Source organism: Cervus canadensis, chromosome 7 (genome assembly GCF_019320065.1).
Source record: "Cervus canadensis isolate Bull #8, Minnesota chromosome 7, ASM1932006v1, whole genome shotgun sequence".
Lineage (NCBI taxonomy): Eukaryota > Metazoa > Chordata > Mammalia > Artiodactyla > Cervidae > Cervus > Cervus canadensis.
In genome coordinates, this window is record NC_057392.1 from 47,252,052 (window position 1) to 47,272,090 (window position 20,039).

Below are 20,039 nucleotides of genomic sequence, written 5' to 3' on the forward strand. Positions count from 1 at the left end.
CAGTAGGGCACTGTTGACATTAGACCTGGGAGATCTAGATCAGCCTCCCTTTGTGGGCCAATGGCTTTTTGAGTCTTCTGTACCAAGCGGCAAAAGGAATTGCAATGATATGGTCATGCAGTGACTCTGAGGAGACAAATTAGGATGCAAAAGTAAAGGAATTGATCATACAGGTAAAAAGTCTCAAATACATAAAATATATCATACACATGTATACCAGCTCAAAACATATAAAATGGAACATTAGGTAAAATCACTTTGCCTTTATTTGGCTAATGACAAAAGCCAAAATAACTGAACAATAACAATTTAATAACACTCAGACAGGAAAAAAATAAACTGAACACCAATTGAGGAAAACGTCCTTGTGGACACCAGCACTGGTGATGGGGCCAACATTCATGCCAAGGCCAGTATTTCTTTCCAACACTCTTTCTTCTCAGGATCCACAATACAAAACAACTCAACCAATCAAGTCTCTGTGTTCAAAACAGTCAGTGTCTCCCTAAGAATGGTGGGAAAGCCCACTTGAAAGCTAAGAAAACAGAACTGGAGTCATTTTAATGTTAAACCAACTACTTTTGTTTTCTACCCCAATCTAAGTACTAACATTAAACTTTGGCAGACAGAATATCTTTCTTCTTTCTTTTAAAGAAAATTAACATTTAACTGTATAATCCCCAAAACATGTTCTACTTATTTGCAAAAATAATAGCTAGGGACCAGTCTTTATCCCATGACAATCTATTCCATGAGAGAAAACAAGAACAATCATTGTATGACCTTGAAAAATATAACTTTAAAAATACTTATATTGATAAGCTTGAAAAAAATACCATTAGTTAAAAACACTGTTAAGGGAGCTTTTCTCCTACCTGCATTGGTTCAACTTCTGGTGGTAGTTTGCTGACAGAACATGTAAAAGCTATGGCTTTTAGGAAATTTAAACAAAAGCAGCAAAATAGACTTGATTTGGAAAGATTTTAGATATAGGGTCTGAAAGAGGATTAATAAGGCAATGAGCTCGAGAAAAACAAAAACTGCCCATAAATCAAGAAAGAATAAAAAGCACTGTGAAGAATCATTGTGGAGGGAATATTCAAAGACTTTCTGGACAGCTGTGTGGTCACAAATAAGAAAAATGTAACTCAGATGCTGCCTGCGATGTTATCAGTGATCAGAAAAGGTCAAAAGCTCTCTTGACCTCCCTCAAATTTTTTCTCTTATTCACGACTTTCAACCTCCTCACCTTCTTACCCAACCTTCTTACCCAAGCCTCAGCAAAATAATGGTCTTTGGCTCTAGTGATCAGAAGCAGCTGAAACAGTACAAATGACCCATTTCTATTCCTCTAAAATTTCAACCTCTACCCTTCAGTGCTGCAGAGTCTAGTGTATGAAAAAAACAAACTTTCTGCCCAGCTCATCTCAAGGTAACTGATGAAATGGCACCTCCTCAGCACTGGCTACAAGGCTTCTGTCTCCCTTCTCCTTCTATTACAGAGAGAGGCTATAAAGCCAACCAACTTTTAAGGCTCTCCCATTTCTGCCACATTTGGCCTATTCAGGCTGACAGCTTTGCTTGTGCAATTTAGGGTTTAAGTATTATTAAAATTAATGTCACAAGTTAATATTAACAACAATATTTAAAGATTTACAGATCACACACATGGTTGTGGAATGCGAACCTCTAACCTCATGTAATTAGGCACAAATGATCAAATAATGCATCATCCCAGCAACTTCCTCCACCCACCCACCATTGTCCAGCACGTAGGATCACATTTATCCCAAAGTACCTAGTATGCCATGCCATAAAGTTTTTTGCTTTCAGTCAAAACTTCATGGAGATATACTGTGTTAGGAGACCGAGGCCAGAGAGGCTCACCAGAAGGGGTGAGAGTTTTCCGACAATACATGCACATGCCAGGCTAGCATGCCATGGAGCTTGTTAGCCTAGAGGTCATACTCCAAGGACAGGATATGCCAAAAGCAGCCCATCTACACAGCAGAGGAGGAAGGCCAAACACTTGGGACCCAGACAATACCTGTGAGGAGTGACTACATGGAGGAAAATCACATTCTGATTGCCTCCCTTTCCAAATATACTTGGACAACATGTATTTTGAGAGAAAATGTAGGTGGGTTTCAGTGGTGATTTCACGTTTTTCTATCAACAGAAATGGGCAGAATTCCCAAAAAGGGAAGAATGAAGCAGAAAAGTTAAAATATGTGACCCTACAAAGCTGGGTATTGTAGGAAAACATTAACCTCAACAGTTCCAAAAAAAGGATTCCAAGCCAAAGCCTGTGTAAACTAGATTTGATAGTAAAAATAGCACTTCATGAGAAGAGTTAGAAATGTTATTTTCATGGGCCATCAGGACAGCAAGAGGTTCACCCTGTTTATTCCTCTACTCTGCTGCGCTCTGCTTCTCTGGATAATCTGAGTTTTAAGAACCTAGGTAGTCCTGCTGTGCAGGCAGGCAGTAACTCGAGCCACTGGCCCTCAGGCATAAGAGCAAGTTTTACCAGAAAGTGTTCAGGAAGGGGACTATGAGATGCTCACAACCTTAGCAGAGGGGCAAGGAAAGATAAAATGTGGTTCTCTTAGCTCAAAACACTAAAACTCCACCCCTACAAGGGGTATTTATGAGTGATGAGATGGGCCCTGGACAGATGCAAATTTCCCCTGAACCTTATGATATGATAAGGATTAGGATTATGATAGATAATGATCTGCTAGGTCATGTGCTGTAGGATGCTACAAGTTGAAAAGGAGCTCATGCTCAACAGCAAGTGCTTAAGCTTCAGCATTCTTTGATGTGAAATTTAAGTGGTGAATCCCCTGGGCAACATAACAGGGGAGATGGGAGCAGGTAGAGGGAGAGGGAGGGAATCTACCACACTCTTGTAATGTGAGCCACTGGTGACTTGCTAGAGGGGCAGTGACGGGAGTCCCTGCCAGATGCCAACTCCCTAGGGAAAAGAAACACCTCATGAAGCACTGGTTCCAGTCAAGGATACTATTACAAGGGGAAGAGGTCAAGATAAGGCTTTAAAAAGGGGTGCGTTTCCATATGCATTTGCACCTATGTTCTCTGCAAATCTCTCTCAATATTCAATATGGTTATGAGCAACATGGATTAACAGATCATGTTCAAACTGCAGACATTTACAAAGTATCTTTTGTAAAAAGCTAGGAAATGAGTATTAAGATAGGAGTAGTAGGGCCAGGGACTTACTCCCAGAGGAAAATTAAACTGACTCTGTATAGATGAGTATTGTCCAACTCCCCTCCTCAATCAGAGTAAACCTGAAAGTGTTCCTCCCTTTAAAGGTAGGAAGAATTTAAAGATTACAAAAAAGAGATTGACAAGAGCTCCCAAATAACTGGGCAACAGAGTTTTCTGAGAGATGAACACAGTGTAGAAACCGCAGCTGATGCCATGTGGTCTGGTTCCATCCCCATCAGTGTCTTCATGGACCCCATTGGGTCCAACAAGAAACTCCTCAGGGAGTAAGAAAAGTCAGACTCAGATCTCCTTCTTCCCTAAGCCACACGGACACACGTGCCAGCAGTATACACTGGGGATTTGTGGCTATTACTCAGCTTTTAGCTTCTGTTTAAAAAGGAAACCAAGATTATGGTATTTCCCCTCCAAATCACCCATCAGGCACCCATGGCTCACAGCCTGAAGGAGTTGGCAAGACAGTTTGCCTGAGACTAGAAGGCAAACACTATGGTATATCAGGAAGAAAAGGCCTCTGGGTATTAGACCACTTCCTTCTGCCCACTCCTCAGGGGCAAAAAATTAGTTCTACTTACTACATTTGAAAGACTAATTTTTTAAAAATTAATAAAAATGACAAGTTCCCTGTCAAGAGCACATGAACATAAACAGTAAAGCAAAGTCCACGGGGAGGGTATATGAATGCAGAACAGGCGTCTAAGATGTAGTTAGCCTCCTTCTTGGTGGGGTGGGTGATGTCTCTCCGAGGATAGGCTGTCTGGTCCCCCCATCCTAAGTCCTCTTGCCCCAACTGTCTTTCCTTTGTAGCTGTCCTTAGGATTAGTGTTGGGATCACAATCTGGAATTCAACAGAGAGCTTCTGAAGGTGATGGGACAGAGGGAGGGGAGGAGAAAGGAGAGATGAAAATTTAGTCTTCTTCATCCTCACTGATATCATAGGCTGCAGACTTGTGTCTGGAGAGGTTTGTTGGGGAGGAAGGCGGGGAAGTCTTGCCAGAGAAGGGCCACCGGAAAGAGGGAGAGGGGGAACGTTCACGAGTGGGGCTGTTGCTGGGACTCTGCCTTGGACTGATGGCCTGCAGCATCCGGCCTTTCCCCTCTTTCAGCATATGTTTCTGGGGAGACCAAAAGGAAGAGTTAGAAGAAACCTATGGATCCTACTAACCAATGGAGGAGATCTGAGACTTCAAATTATCGTGAGTGCCCTCTGTAATGTCAAAAGTGACCAAGTAAGCCACAGATACAATTCTAAGCAATTTCTCAGTCAAAGTGGTTACGCTATACTATATGTCTAAGGGTTCCCACCTGCTATCCACTGTCACCCAATCTTTGACTTCTATGTCAAAGGAATTCTTAAAAGGCTACTTGTTGGTCTGTAGTCTAGGTTCTAGGCAAAAACAAAGGAATTAACTCAGACAAAAGAGTACCTACCCTTGTTTTGGGGGTTCTCTGAAAATTCTATATTCCTATTCCTCAAGGACAGAATTCCCACCTTACCCAGGAATCCTGCAGTGGCTGCTTGTAGTGGAGGCAGTTTTTTTTTTTTTTTTAAATTGTTCTTTGCTCTTTCCTTTCCTTCTATCCAAAGTTGTAATGTAGAAGCAAGCTAGGCAAGGTTACTCACTTGTCACCATATTTGGAGGTTTACAGAGAGCTGGCAAAATTAGGAGAATGTATAACCACTTTCTGTAAAGATTTTTAAAACCTTTCTGGGGATAGTTGAAATATAGTTCTGCCCAATAAAGGGAACATATTAGATAACTTCTTATTGTCAATGTCCCTTTCTGCTCAAGGATTCTATAGTTCCTTTCACAGCATAAGATTTTCCTGAATTTCCCTAAATTGCCCAGCAGGAAGGAACATACCAGTGCTCCTTCTGGACCAAACATTTCCAGGAAACTTCCAATGAATTCTCGGGATTTCTCTTCCCATTTTTGAATGAGGTCAATGCTTTTCTCTTCCACCTTCTGAACAAATTCTTTTGACTTTTCCTCCACATCTTTCACTTTCTTCTTTACTTTGTCAACTCGTTCCTGCAAGTGGTATTTCTTCTCCTGGATAAAGAAATAACTGTTTTGAGAAATAATACTCACTCTGACCATCCATACCAAGGGGAAGAAAAAGACTTGGTTTGGTAGTCTATTTAGACACTCCTTTCGGTCTTGAGAATTTCACTTTACTTTAATATATCTCATACTTCCCTAGCATTGTAACAGAAACAATATGCTCTGGATGGTCATCCTATGTAAAAATGTAATAATTCTAAGGTTGTAGAGCCCAGGACTAAACTAAATGCCAGGGTAAGCCCAGTAACAGACTGGCATATACAAAACAAACTCAGATTTTTTAAGACAAAACATTAACTTGGAAGATAAACATGCCCAACAAAACCCAAAACCCCATTCTAGATGGAGATGTATATGTATAGGGAGGGAGCAACAAGATCACTGTACAGTATTGCCAACAACAAGTCAACTCTAACAGGTTGAAAAAGAAAGTAGCAGACCTTTTACTTAATTCATTTATTATGCTAAAATTTTCCCTCCATCACTGGCTTATTCTATGACTACAGAGACGTTTCGTTTTTTTTTTTTAAACATCTGAAGGTCTGTTTGCTCATTCACAAAATAAGGATGATACTCATTGGTCCTGTCAGCTTCCCTAAAAATAAGGGAAAAATGGTATGAACTATCCCAAAGGGAGGGAAGGAGTCTTTAGCCAAATGAAAAGTGTTCTCATTTTCAGATCATAAAGGGGAAAGGGAGTATGTTTAGGATTCTTAAACACCTGAAAATAAATTCTGCAGTGTAACAACAGCTAGGTTGTTAACAGTAGCCAGCATTTATCTGCACAGATAAGTCAATTTAGATGAAACCATTTTACCCATTCATAATTCACAGAGCTGGGAACAAATGAGGGAGCATGGTAAATTACTCACGTATAGAAGACACAGCAGCTTTCTTCTTTTTAAATCAACTTTACTGAGGTATAATTTATATACAAAATGTATAGCAGTTTGTTTCTAAGGGCAATGTTAGTTAAGATAAACTTGCTTTCATAAATCAAATTTTAAAAGTTAGTTCCATGTGCCTTGAGAAGTTGCATGCAAAATGTTGTGTGTTACTATCCACACAGGGAGAAGATCCATAGTTTTCATCAGATTTATAAAGACCATACCAAAAAAAAAAAAAGTTAAGAACCACTGTTTTAAATGTATTTGATATAAACACTGTACTTTGTAAGTTACACATTCTTATTTAATTGGTTGTATGTCCTTATATCAATGTTGTGATACTAGACCATAAAGGCAGATAATGCTTCTTTTTATAGAACAGATACATCCAAATGCTCTTTGTAAAAAGCCTGGCATAGTACTATGTGCAAAGAGGTATCCACTGAGCTTTTGGAGGTGATAATAAGAGTAGATTGAAGAGCAAGTTTAACTTAGACAAAGTGAGAGGCAACATGTGCTACAGGGCCAGGGAACTCTGGGATGAGGTTAGAACTTACATTGATAAAGCTGACATTGAGTTCCTTTGCTGTGTAGCCCCTCTGGAGGTTCCGCCTGGCATACACATCATAGTCACGGACAATTCGAGTGATGATGTCTGATGTGGAGATACCTTCTGTCCTCTGTGTTGGAGCAAACATGCCTAACCCAAAAACACAAACACTGTGATACTCTGAATAGCTCAGGCAGTAGGACTAGATGGAAACTGGGAGCCACAGTCCTTTCCTATCCTCAAAAAGCAGAGTCTGCTATTACTAAGCACAGTGTGAGATGCTGACATACAAAGGGAAGACTGAATCAAGGGTTAGGAGTAAGGAAAGGTCCTAATATTAAGAAAAGAATGGGGCTGAAGAAGGGTTTCTTGAAATTAAAAGAGATAACAAAAGTAGATGTTTAGACTGAGAACTGATGGATATGACGCTATGCTCACTTTAACCTCTTATCCAAAGTGTGACCTAAAAGCGGATGTTGAATTTCTCACTGTATAAATTTTCCTCTGTAGTGATATGATTGAATATGTCATTGTTCCCAAGACTCCATAAAATGAGGATGCACATCAGCTTACTCACCTGCTTCCTTGATGTGCTTATAAACATCATCACTCCCAGCAGAAGAATAAGGGATGTCATCGTGAGCCACAAAATCAATCTGAAAATAAGGAAACATCATTAAAACTCAGGATAACTGCTACTTAGAAAGAACCAGGCAACACTCTGTGGCCCAGAAAAAGGACCACAAGGTGAAGCCAGGCCTCAAATGAACTTTTCTCTTTGTCTCTCCTTGCTCAGCTCATAAATTTCACGATTCTTTTACAAGTGATCCAACCTAACTGTTTATGGATCATAAACATGAAGCTAGCCAGTTTCTTTTCTAGTTGCTCCTCCTGGTTCCTGGAAGTGCTACCCTCACACTGAATACCAGTCACCATGGGTGGGAAATAGGCCTGGAGGATTTTCTGGTATGCTAGCTAGTGGAAGGAGTCAAGAAAAGAAGAAAAGAAACCTCCCTATCCTCCTGGCTCTACAAGAACTGGTCAAACAGGGTTTCTAAAAATATGAGAAAGAAGTCACTTCTTTGTTAACTGGTTTTTCTCTAAGTCTGTGAGATAAGTGGGAATATAAAAATAGCAACCAAGAGCCCCATAAAAGACCTTTAGGTCTCAGATCTATTTACTACTGTCAATACCTCTTGCACTGGGATCAACAATATTTCTAAACTTCATTTATTTACTCCTTCCTGAATAGGCCATATCTCTTTTGTTAATATAATTGCTAATACCACCATACCCAGCTCCCAGAAGCCATTGTAATGTTATGCTCATCAGGACTATGTCAGGAACTCTCAGCTAACATATTAATTACCCATGAACAATTTGTCAGGGACACAAAGGCAGCAAAGTGAAAATAAGAATGGTGAGCGAGACAGACTCGTGACTGACGATATACTACTAACAAGGAGAGAAAAGGGAATCTGGGAGTCCCTCTAACCTCTTCTGCCTGGGCCTGCCTGGCTATGTTGCTGAGAATAATCTTGCTCTTCACCTTTGGTACCACTGGCTGCTAAATGATGATGCAGAAAAGCTACAGAACTATAAAAGGTCTGTCCTAATCCTAAATAGTTGTAACAAATATCCCTTAGCTTCAGGCCTACCCAAATACTGCTTTTGGAGCACTTTGGCTACCTTTGTTCTTTCCTGTCTCACTGGACAATTTACTTTCAACATTCTACACACCACTGTAGACAACTGACAACATGCTTGCTGGCTCCTCAAGCTTGAGGGCCTCCAACCTGACCTGGTAAGTTCTTCTCAGCTATAATCCCATCTTTTGTAGGAAATCTGCTTTTTTAATGTGGGAAAATAAAAAGGAGATAAGGATTTTTATAATATCAACTCACTGAGACAAAGTGAGAAACCTCCCTGGTTTCTGACCCCACATAATTTCTAGCCTGAAATTAAAAGTCTTGAAACTAAATTTAAGCCAATACAAGATAAGTCCATGTTTCTATATTTTACTTCCTGGAATGTGAGCTCCTTGAGAGCATGGAAGAAAAGTTATGACCAACCTAGATAGCATATTAAAAAGCAGAGACATTACTTTGCCAACAAAGGTCTGTCTACTCAAAGCTATGGTTTTTCCAGTAGTCATGTATGGATGTGAGAGTTGGACTATAAAGAAAGCTGAGCACCGAAGAATTGATGCTTTTGAACTGTGGTGTTGGAGAAGACTCTTGAAAATCCCTTGGACTACAGTAAGGAGATCAAACCAGTGCATCCTAAAGGAAATCAGTCCTAAATATTCACTGACAGGACTGATGCTGAAGCTGAAACTCCAATACTTTGGCTACCTGATGAGAAGAACGGACTCATCTGAAAACACCCTGATGCTGGGAAAGATTGAAGGCGGGAGGAGAAGGGGACGACAGAGGATGAGATGGTTGGATGGCATCACCGACTCAATGGACATGAGTCTGAGTAAACTCTGGGAGTTGGTGATGGACAGGGAGGCCTGGTATGTTGCAGTCCCTGGGGTCGCGAAGAGTCAGACACAACTAAATGACTGAACTGAACTGAGAGCATGGCTGTGCTCTAAAGAGGCTGGTATGCTATGAGGATGGACACACCTATGGGGGAAAGGGTGGGGGTGCGTAGACTCCAAAGCTGAAGAGGTTCAATTTCTAGCCCTGCTAGAGTATAACCTGGTTATTTGACCTCTCTGGCCCTGTTCTCATATGTAAAGTGGAAATAACTAATAACTACGCAATAGGACTTTTGTGGGGAACAAATGAAATATAATGGATGTAAAAGCACCTCTAAACTATCAAATCCAATAAAAATGTCAGGGATGACTATTATTAGAAGTAATAACATCATCATCTCTTCTATATTAAATTTACAGAGAAGGTAGAAGTAAAATAAAGCTAGTGGAAAACTAGCCCAAGTACCAGAAGCCTTCAAAGTTGAGGGGATTATAAAACAGGGAATGGGAACATATACTCAGTTTCTTACCCGGTGTTCTGCCAGGAACTCTGGTGTCAGGGTCCAGGGGGCATTCCTCACCACCTCATCCACATAGCGGCAGTGCTGCACTGCATCATAGCGCTCATTTTCATTCATCACGGTGAAGCCTTTGAAGTTGTGTGTTAGCTCATCACTGCAAACTGAGTTCACCACATCATAAGGTTATAAGTCAAAGTCCCCTCTGCTTAACCACACCTTGGTCACCAACCGCTACCATTTCCTAGGATTGTAACCAATCACCCCACTTGGATAACAGTACTTTAAATGTAGCTCAGTCTGGATAACAATGCTTTCCCTAATCCAAGATACACCTTCGGGAGCAACACTCAATATGTTCACACTTTGGAAAGGAGAGGATACAACAGAAGAATAAGATCTTTGGCTTGAAATGAACCTACTGTACATTTCTGCATCAATGAACAGTTTTAAAAAAATGTTTTCCTATTAGACTGGAAAGTGTCAGTTGCTCAGTCATGTCCGACTCATTGTGACCCCATGGACTGTAGCCCACCAGGCTGCTCCTCTGTCCATGGGATTCTCTAAGCAAGAATACTGGCATGAGTTGTCATTCCCTTCTCCAAGGGATCTGCCCGATCCAGGGATCAAAGCTGGGTCTCCCACATTGCAGGCAGCTTCTTTATTATCTGAGCCACCAGTGAAGCCCTATTAGCTTGAATTGGACCACATAACATTTGCTTAAAAGACTTTTGTACTTCAGCTGATTCAGAATGATAAACTGAGGGGCTTCTCAGGTGGTGCAGTGGTAAAAAATCTGTCTGCCAATGCCAGGAGATGCAAGAGATGTGGGTTCGATCCCTGGGTTGGGAAGATCCCCTGGAGAAGGGCATGGCAACCCACTCCAGTTGCCTGTAAAATTTCATGGACAGAGGAGCCTGGTGGGCTAGAGTCCACAGGGTCACGAAGTCACACAACCAAGCATGCACAGTACACATACAAACATACAGAGTCATGTTAGGATGATAAACTGAAATCTAAAGTAAATGCTATTTTTAAGTAGGCACTAGGGGATCAGACTGCAGTAACCAGCCAAAACCAGTGAGATAAATCCTAGACATCTCAAGTCAATGAGCTTACAGTGTCTCTCTCCAGATTTATACAGTTCAGGTTTTAGTTACTTCATATTCTTCATATGCTTCACATTTTAAAGAGGCTACACTATAGCCCTCATTTAAAAACCAAAATAAGAGTCAATGTACTCAGGTTATAAAGACAGGAGAAAAAAGGCTACTATAATTTTTTTCTGGACAGCACCTAAGTCAGCAGGTGTTTTCTTACCTCCCACAATGAGGTATGTATTAGGGAAAAGGTTCTTTGCTTGCATTAGAGCCCGGGCATGACCAGAATGAAATAAGTCAAATATTCCATCTGCATAAACTCTCACAGGCCGTTCACCTATATCCAAAGGAAAGAATTTATCAGACAAACACACTGACTCAATACCTCATATTTAACAAATGGAAATGGCACTGTGTGACTGTTCCATTCTTGCACAACTCCCTTTTAAGGTGTTCTCTGGCTATTCACCTTAATTTGGGGTGTTTGGGGATTGTAAGGAGTAACATCACAGAATTCCACAGACCCTCTTGGCATCATAGCCACTAACTCTCTTTGTCAGCCTGGGTTTATCAAATTGATCAGGTAATTGGGTTTCTTGATTATTTTTTCTTGAAGTTATTTAAGAAGTGAAGGGAAGAGTTATACAAGAGACATATCTGAAACTTTAAAATCATCATTTTTGGCTTATATTTAAACTTCAGTTATGTTTAAACAGACTATAATTAAACTATACTCTGGCTGCCTGCTCTCTCATTTTCAAGCTGTTGTGATTACTAATGACTAACACTTTGCTTTGAAAATAAAATACTTTGCTTTGAAAGTAAAGAGTGATCCAGAGGAGTGAGACTGAAAAAGAGGCAAGGTAAGCACCATATCAATCTATTGCTTCTCAGTCCCAGATTCACCCTCACCATCTGCTCTATGGTAACAGATGGAATTTCTTCAAGCATTTCTCCTTGATAGTGAATATGTTACACCTTCTCAGTATAGGGTGATATAGAAAATACTTGAAAATCATATATAAATACTTTAGGACTTTATATTAGAGCTTTTCCTCTTCTCCTGTCCATTACTGAAAATAATAAATGACTGTCAACTTATTTTTAGTGGTAGTAGACTGTGAAAGAAAAGGCAGGAAATGATATCCTGGGGTACAAGACTAATTCTAAAGTCAAGTAAACACACTGAGAAAGAAATTGATATAGTGGTTCATCATGCTTCAAATGATAAATCTAATGAGTCCTAGGCAACCTATTTCCACTACATGAATAAAAGAAGAGTTGTTTCACTGTAGCAGCAAAAAAGAACAGTAGGAGCATCTGCATTATTTTTGGAAAGAAGGGTCAGAGCCTTATCAAATACACCATACTGAAGGTAGGGGTAAGATACATCTCCTTCCTGCCTTGAGGACAATGAATCAAGAGAGGAAACTGGTTCTCAGGAAGCTTATGGACTTTTCTTTATAGATAGCTTTATCCATAAATGAATAGTTTTTAAACTGAGAAATCATACACTGCTGATAGAAATATAAACTGGTATAACTTTTAAGAAAGGAAATTAGGCAATATCTGTCAAAAGACAAAGGACAAATGTTTATACCCTTTAGCTCAGCTATTCCAATTCTAGGAATTTATCTCATGGATATGTTTGTAAATATGTATGCAGATTGCATTATTCATTGCAGCACTGTTTGTAATAGCAAAAATTTGGAAACAACCTAAACTTCATTGGAAGACTGACTATGACATGATCCACCCACTAAAACTGTGGGAAGACTTTGCTTACATTATTTGCTTAGATATCCATAGGAAATTGGTAATACTGGTTGACTGCAAAAGGGATACTAGGTGGATGTGAGCTAGTAGTGAGATGGAAGACATTTCACTCTGTGTCCTTTTTCAATGTTAGGTCATGGGAACACCTTGATTTTATAGGAAGTAAAATTTGTAAAAGAATAAATACACCAATACAACAAAAAACAGAGAAGTAATATGATGGATTTAGGAGTAGGAAAAAGTTATAGCTTAAGCTTGCCAACAAGCTACATTGCTATGTAATCTTAATCTCTTTAAGTATCAATTTCCTCACCTACAAAACAAAGCAACCCCCCGCCCAATCTGAGTAGTATAATCTCTCTTCAACATCCTGGAAATCATGACCATGAAGTAACCAACACACTTTCTTTTCTGAACAAGTCCAGAGTAGTTATGATCTCACTTTATTTGATCCTAAAAGACAACAGATAGAATATAAAACTTGAGAATATTGTACTGGTGTTTCTTTGCCATTAGTATATAACAAGGGCAAAGTGAGATGAGGGAGATTTACCTCAGTAAACACATTTCCTGGATAGTGGCAGTAGGACAGAATGCTGTTAACTGAGTGGCTATTTGCCAGCAGTTAAACATCCATATTAGGCCAAATCACTCTGAACTTTCTTGGATTAGCCCCAGATGTGCCTCTTGCTCTCTTCAGCATTTCCCCAGCACCCCAACCTCTCAATTCTCTATGTCTTAGCCCCAAGTCTTTGGAAAATCCAGGCCTGTGTATCAATCAATTGACCAGAAGGGGCCACTGTTGAACTAAAAATCTAGGGAGAAAGAATGTGTTTTGCATTCTTTTACCAAGTGGCTACTGGCCAGGATGACTATACCCTTTGACCTACATCTGCAGTTCCAGCACATTATCAAGAGCAACTGCTTTCACTTTCAAAAATGGTCTTGATTTGGATTATAAATTATAGTCTTCGCACTACTTCTAGACTAAGTAACTAGATGTTCTCCTTTAAACAGAAAAGACCTGGGTTTCAATTTATTATTTCTTTTGATATATTCTCTCAATAGCTACCATTGAAACATTCCATCTTTAACAGATTTCCATTGCCCTTCAGACTCTTGCCTTTTTCTTCTTTTCTAAAAGAGAAAAAAGTCCTTTCAGCTTCTAAAAGAGACAAGAATAGGAAGTCAAGAGATACCTAGAGTATCAGGCAAGTTTGGCCTTGGAATACAAAATGAAGCAGGACAAAGGCTAACAGAGTTTGCCAAGAGAACTCACTGGTCATAGTAAACACCCTCTTCCAACAACACATGAGATGACTCTACATATGGACATCACCAAATGGACAATACCACAATCAGAATGATTATATTCTTTGCAGTCAAAGATGGAAAAGTTCTATACCATCAGCAAAAACAAGACCAGGAGCTGACTGTGACTCCTTAATGAAAATTCAGACTTAAACTAAAGAAAGTAGGAAAAACCCTAGACCATGCAGGTAGACCTAAATCAAATCCTTTACGATTATACAGTGCAAGTGACAAACAGATTCAAGGGATTAGATCTGACAGAGTGCCTGAAGAACTGTGGATGAAGGTTTTTGACACTGTACAGGAGGTGGTGGTCAAAACCATCCCCGAGAAAAAGAAACACAAAAAGGTAAAATGGTTGTCTGAGGAGGTCTTACAAATAGCTGAGAAAAGAGAAGCGAAAGGTAAAGGAGAAAAGGAAAGAGATACCCATCTGAATGCAGAGTTCCAAAGAATAGCAAGGAGAGATAAGAAAGCCTTCCTAAGTGATCAATGCAAAGAAACAGAGGAAAACAACAGAATGGGGAAGACTAGAGATCTCTTTAAGAAAAGTAGAGATAACAAGGGAACATTTCATGCAAAGATGGGAACAATATAGGACAGAAACGGTATTGATCTAACAGAAGCAGACGATATTAAGAAGAGGTGGCAAGAATACACAGAGGCACTATACAAAAAAAGATCTTAATGACCCAGATAACCACAATGGTGTGATCACTCACCTACAGCCAGACATCCTGGAATGCAAAATCAAGTGGGCCTTAGGAAGCATCACTGACAACAAAGCTAGTGGAGGTGATGGAATTCCAGCTGAGCTATTTCAAATCCTAAAAGATGATGCTGTGAAAGTGCTGCACTCAATATGCCAGCAAATTTGGAAAACTCAGCAGTGGTCACAGGACTCAACAAGGTCAGTTTTCATTCCAATCCCAAAGAAAGGCATTGCCAAAGAATGCTCAAACTACCACACAATTGCACTCATCTCACATGCTAGCAAAGTAATGCTCAAAATTCTCCAAGCCAGGCTTCAACGGTACATGAACTTCCAGATGCTCAAGCTGGATTTAGAAAAGGCAGAGGAGAGGGAGGAGCCAAGATGGCGGAGGAGTACGACAGGGAAACCACTTTCTCTCCTACAAATTCATCAAAACAATATCTGAAAAAAACAAACAAACAAACAAACAAAAAAACAATATCTGAACGCAGAGCAAACTTCACAAAACAACTTCTGATCGCTAGCTGAGGTCATCAGGCGCCCAGAAAAGCAGCCCATTGTCTTCGAAAGGAGGTAGGACAAAAAAATATAGAAAAGGCAGAGGAACCAGAGATCAAATTGCCAATATCCGCTGGATCATCAAAAAAGCAAGAGAATTCCAGAAAAACATCTACTGCTTTATTGATGACGCCAAAGCCTTTGACTGTATGGATCACAACAAACTGTGGAAAATTCTTAAAGACATGGGAATATCAGGCCACGTGACCTGCCTCCTGAGAAATCTGTATGCAGGTCAAGAAGCAACAGTTAGCACTGGACATGGAATGGACTGGTTCCAAATTAGGAAAGGAGTATGTCAAGGCTGTATTGTCACCCTGCTTATTTAACTTATATGCAGAGTACATCATGAGAAACGCTGGGCTGAACGAAGCACAAGCTGGAATCAAGATTGCCGGGAGAAATAACAATAACCTCCTTACGGCAGAAAGCAAAGAGGAACTAAAGAGCCTCTTGATGAAAGTGAAAGAGGGGAGTGAAAAAGCTGGCTTTAAACTCAATATTCAGAAAACTAAGATCAAGGCATCCAGTACCATCACTTCTTGGCAAATAGATGGGAAACAATGGAAACAGTGACAGACTTTATTTTCTTCACCACTAAAATCACTGCAGATAGTGCCTGCAGCCATGAAATTAAAAGACGCTTGCTCCTTGGAAGAAAAGCTATGACCAACCTAGACAGCATATTTAAAAACAGAGACATTACTTTTCCAACCAAGGTCCATCTAGTAAAAGCTACGGTTTTTCCAGTAATCATGTATGGATGTGAGAGTTGGACCATAAAGTTGAGCACCAAAGAATTGATGCTTTTGAACCACGGTGCTAAAAAGACTCTTAAGAGTCCCTTGGACTTCAAGGAGACCCAACTAGTCAATTCTAAAGGAAATTAGTCCTGAATATTCATTGGAAGGACTGATGCTGAAGCTGAAGCTCCAATACTTTGGTCACCCGATATGAAGAACTGACTCATTAGAAAAGACCCTGATGCTGGGAAAGAATGAAGGCAGAAGAGGATGACAGAGGATGAGATGGTTGGATGGCATTACTGACTCAATGGACATGAGGTCTGAGCAAGCTTCAGGAGTTGGTGATGGAGCGGGAAGCCTGGTGTGCTGCAGTCCATGGGGTCTCAGAGTCAGATACGACTGAGCAACAGAACTGAACTGAAAAGAGACAATCTTCTCATCTCTCAAGTCATACTCCTTTTATTTCTAAGTAGTGCATTTACTCCAAGATTACACAAACTTCCCTCTTGTACTCTCCTTTAACCTCCCTAAATGAAAAGCTGGGGGCAGGGGAGGGATGCCTCTTGAACCAGTTATTGGTTTAAAATTCACTAATGATGGCATGTGTAGATTCTTTATTGGTTTATTCCTCATCTGGCACCGGCATGAAGACAATCGATTACCTGGTTATTTAACAGGTATTTATTTACAGAATAACACTGAACAGAGAGAATAAGATAAAGGAAAAACCAGAGGTCAAATTGGCAAACTTTATAGGCCAATTTGGGACTATTTGTTCCACCCAAGATATAATCAGTTTGCTGATGGTCTTCTATTATTTATAACTGATGTCTACAAAGAATAACAACACTCCAGGGTGAAGAGAACACAAAGATGGAAAAACTTAGGTTTTAGTTCCAATTCTATCACTAATTATTTGTTTCACTGTAGGGGAAACTTCACTTCTTAATTTCTATGGACCTTTATTCATGTATATAATGAAGAGACTATAAAGTATATAATCTCAAAAATGACTTACCTGTAAAATTCTACTATTATAAAACTTTTAGAAATTAGATTTACTATTTAGCATTTGTTAATTGTAAGTGTCAAAACTTGGAAACAGTATACATATATATACATACATTTTTATCTTCCACAAGTGGTATGTGGCTAGATTAGCACCGAGGGTAACATAACTAATATGATCAGATCTGGTGAGGTACTGCATTCTCAATGTGCGTCATTAGCAAGTAAAAATCTTTGCCCTCAACAGGCTCTACTATCACATCTGAATGTGATCCCTGAACTGTCCAGTAGCATTCTTAAGTCTAACCTGCCACCACTACTCTATCACATACAGCCTGTCTTTACTTGGTGTCATTTTACTCTGCCTCATTAGCCTAGTTATTATTGAAGTAAGAGGAGCCAAACCCCCAAAAAATCACGTCATAAATCAGAAGGGTTGTGATCAACATGAGCTATATCTAAACATTCTTCCAAAAGGACCACATTCTCTGGAATTTTGAGGACCTCAAAACCATACTATACATGGATAAGATACAGCCAAGGAGTATTAGGATCCTAGCCTGACACTGTCCAGCACTCATTTCACTACTTCTAAGTTACAACAGAGAGGAAACATACTAACACAATTAATAAGTAACTATAAATATCTTCTATATACTGAAAATGTATATAGATTTGAGGCTATAACCACCTCTTATTCCTGAGAGCTTGCCTAGGTTGAGTCCAGCCCTACATTTACAGAATAAAAACCATAGTAATAAAGAAAGAAATGAAAAAGGACTGGGGAAAAAAGGAGAATTGGAGAACTTAAAGAGAAGTAAGAACAGATGCCAACAAGACTTTGTATTCATAACAAATGCTCGTGCACTTTGTTTTATTCTTTTTAATTTTTATTGAAGGACAGTTAATGTTGTTAGTTTCTGCTATACAGCAAAGAGAATCAGTTATACATACATCCCCTCTTTTTTTAAGATTTCCTTCCCATTTAGATCACCAGAGAGCAATGAGTAGGGTTTTCTCTGCTATACAACAGGTTCTCATGAGTTATCTATTTTATACATATATAGTGTATATAAATCAACCCCAATCTCCCAATTCATTCCACTCTCTCCTCCCCACCAGGTATTCATAAAATTTGTTCTCTACATCTGTGTCTCTATTTCTGCTTTGCAAATAAGTCCATCTATAACATTTTTCTCGGTTCCACATATAAGCAATACTATACGATGTTTGTTTTTCTCTTTCTGATTTACTTCACACTGTATGACAATCTCTAGGTCTATATCCATGTCTCTGCAAATGGTACTATTTCATTCCTTTTTATGGCTGAGTAATACTCCATTGTATAGATGTACCACATCATCTTTATCCATTCCTCTGTTGATGGACATTTAGATTACTTCCAAGTTCTACTATTGTAAACAGTGTTGCAATGAACACTAGGATTTGACAATCTCTAAAACCAACTGCCCAAAACAGGGAAAGTATCTAGGATACATATTAATAATTTATGAGGCCAAAAACTGCTAATTAATGATGTAAACTAAGTATACAAATAAAGAGTATGGGCTTTGAAAATAATAAAGAACACTCTTCTTTGAAAAACTTGGAAAACTATAATATCAATAAAGATAAAATTAAGTGAAGAGCATCTCCCAACTTGGGGTATTTTTGTTCTATATCAATCAGTAGTATCATAGCTAGTGTACAGACTGATAGAAAGGAAAACTTGGGGGAAATGCTGAAGACTATTAAAAATGTGACAGTCTGACATCATCTGGCCTCTGAAAAAAACAGACAAGATTATACACCAGCTCAAGTTAATATTTTATCCTCTTTGTTCCTCTGTATCTCCAGCTATGATGATAAAAGCCCTAAATGTGTATCACTATATCTCCTAGCTGTGACAAAAATACTGGGAAATAAGTATACAGTAAGAAGAAAAAAATGAAATTTTATGGGGTACATTATCTTCTCAAATAGAACAGCAAGGGAGATGGGAGGAACACCTCTCTCAACTAGCTTTTCCAGGTAAACTGAGGGAAGAATATAAAGTAGGTATATATTTCATAAATACAACTGAATGTTAAAAACAATAGTTAAACAAAAACATAATTCATCATTTACTTACAAGGAGTTCCTCTGCTGGCTTCTTCCATAGTTACCCTGACATAGGGCTTACTGAAGTCTACTTCAATTTCATCAGAAAAAGGCGCTGGCTGCCGTAAACCCTTAGGAAGAAGAAAATGAAGGAAAAGATAAATTCAATAAAATACTAAAAAAAAATGGTAGCTTGACAGAACAGTTATTAAACATGCTGTGATTAAAATTTTTCCTAAATCTTCATAACTTTAAAAAGGAAAAAGATATAAGCATTCCAAAATGACAAGTGAAAATACAACCTTTTACCAAATGGACAAATCATGGCATGAAAGATAAATGTCTTGATGGTGATTTCAGCCACTATGGTAGACAGTGGCTGGGAAGCTACACATAGTCCCAACTAACTAAGTCCAGAATGACAGCTCCTCTACCAGATGGTAGAAGAGCCAACCCTGAACTGTGTGATGAAATTGCCAAAGTTCACAAGTGCATTTTCTTACCACTTAGTTTAAATGGTACGGAACTGGGAAGGCAAACAGCCGCCATGTTCTTTAAGTAGAATCATCACTGTGTAATGCTTTATACTGTAAATATGTTCTAATTCTCATTTACAGCCCTGTGAGGCAAGTATTATGATAGTTAATACCCTCAATTTAAAGATGAGGGAAGTGAGGTTCAGAGAAGTTATACGAATTGCATGTAATTACTCAGAGGCAAAGCTGAAATATGAATACAGGTATGCTCTTTTCCTCTTTGGAGGAAAGTCTTACTTAGGAGTTTTTGTTAAATTTATTTCTAAATATTTTATTCTATTTGATGCTTTTGTAACTGTTTTCTTCATTTTATTTTTGGGTTGTTCCTTGCCAGTGTAGGGAAACGCAATTGGCTTGTAAGTTTGTATGTATATTGGTATGGGTAAGTTCAGTTGATTCTCATCTCCTGTGGCTTTGTTAAACTCAATTAT

The 20,039-nt window shown here is 39.1% G+C and overlaps 1 protein-coding gene across 4 annotated transcripts in view; it reads right to left on the reverse strand.

Moving 5' to 3' along the window:
* PCYT1A (phosphate cytidylyltransferase 1A, choline) overlaps positions 1 to 20,039 on the reverse strand; it is a 50,452-nt gene that overhangs the window by 3,012 nt on the left and 27,401 nt on the right. For 3 of the 4 annotated variants that reach the window (XM_043473247.1, XM_043473248.1, XM_043473249.1), the window contains 7 exons: positions 19,104 to 19,203; positions 11,079 to 11,195; positions 9,771 to 9,922; positions 7,333 to 7,411; positions 6,763 to 6,905; positions 5,118 to 5,306; positions 244 to 4,367 (listed from right to left, as the gene is read on the reverse strand). In XM_043473247.1, the coding sequence (XP_043329182.1) occupies positions 4,161 to 4,367; positions 5,118 to 5,306; positions 6,763 to 6,905; positions 7,333 to 7,411; positions 9,771 to 9,922; positions 11,079 to 11,195; positions 19,104 to 19,203 (987 nt within the window). In that variant the 3' untranslated portion in view covers positions 244 to 4,160. Of the gene's footprint in view, positions 1 to 243; positions 4,368 to 5,117; positions 5,307 to 6,762; positions 6,906 to 7,332; positions 7,412 to 9,770; positions 9,923 to 11,078; positions 11,196 to 19,103; positions 19,204 to 20,039 lie in introns of those variants that run through there. The other variant, XM_043473250.1, reaches the window with a different exon arrangement.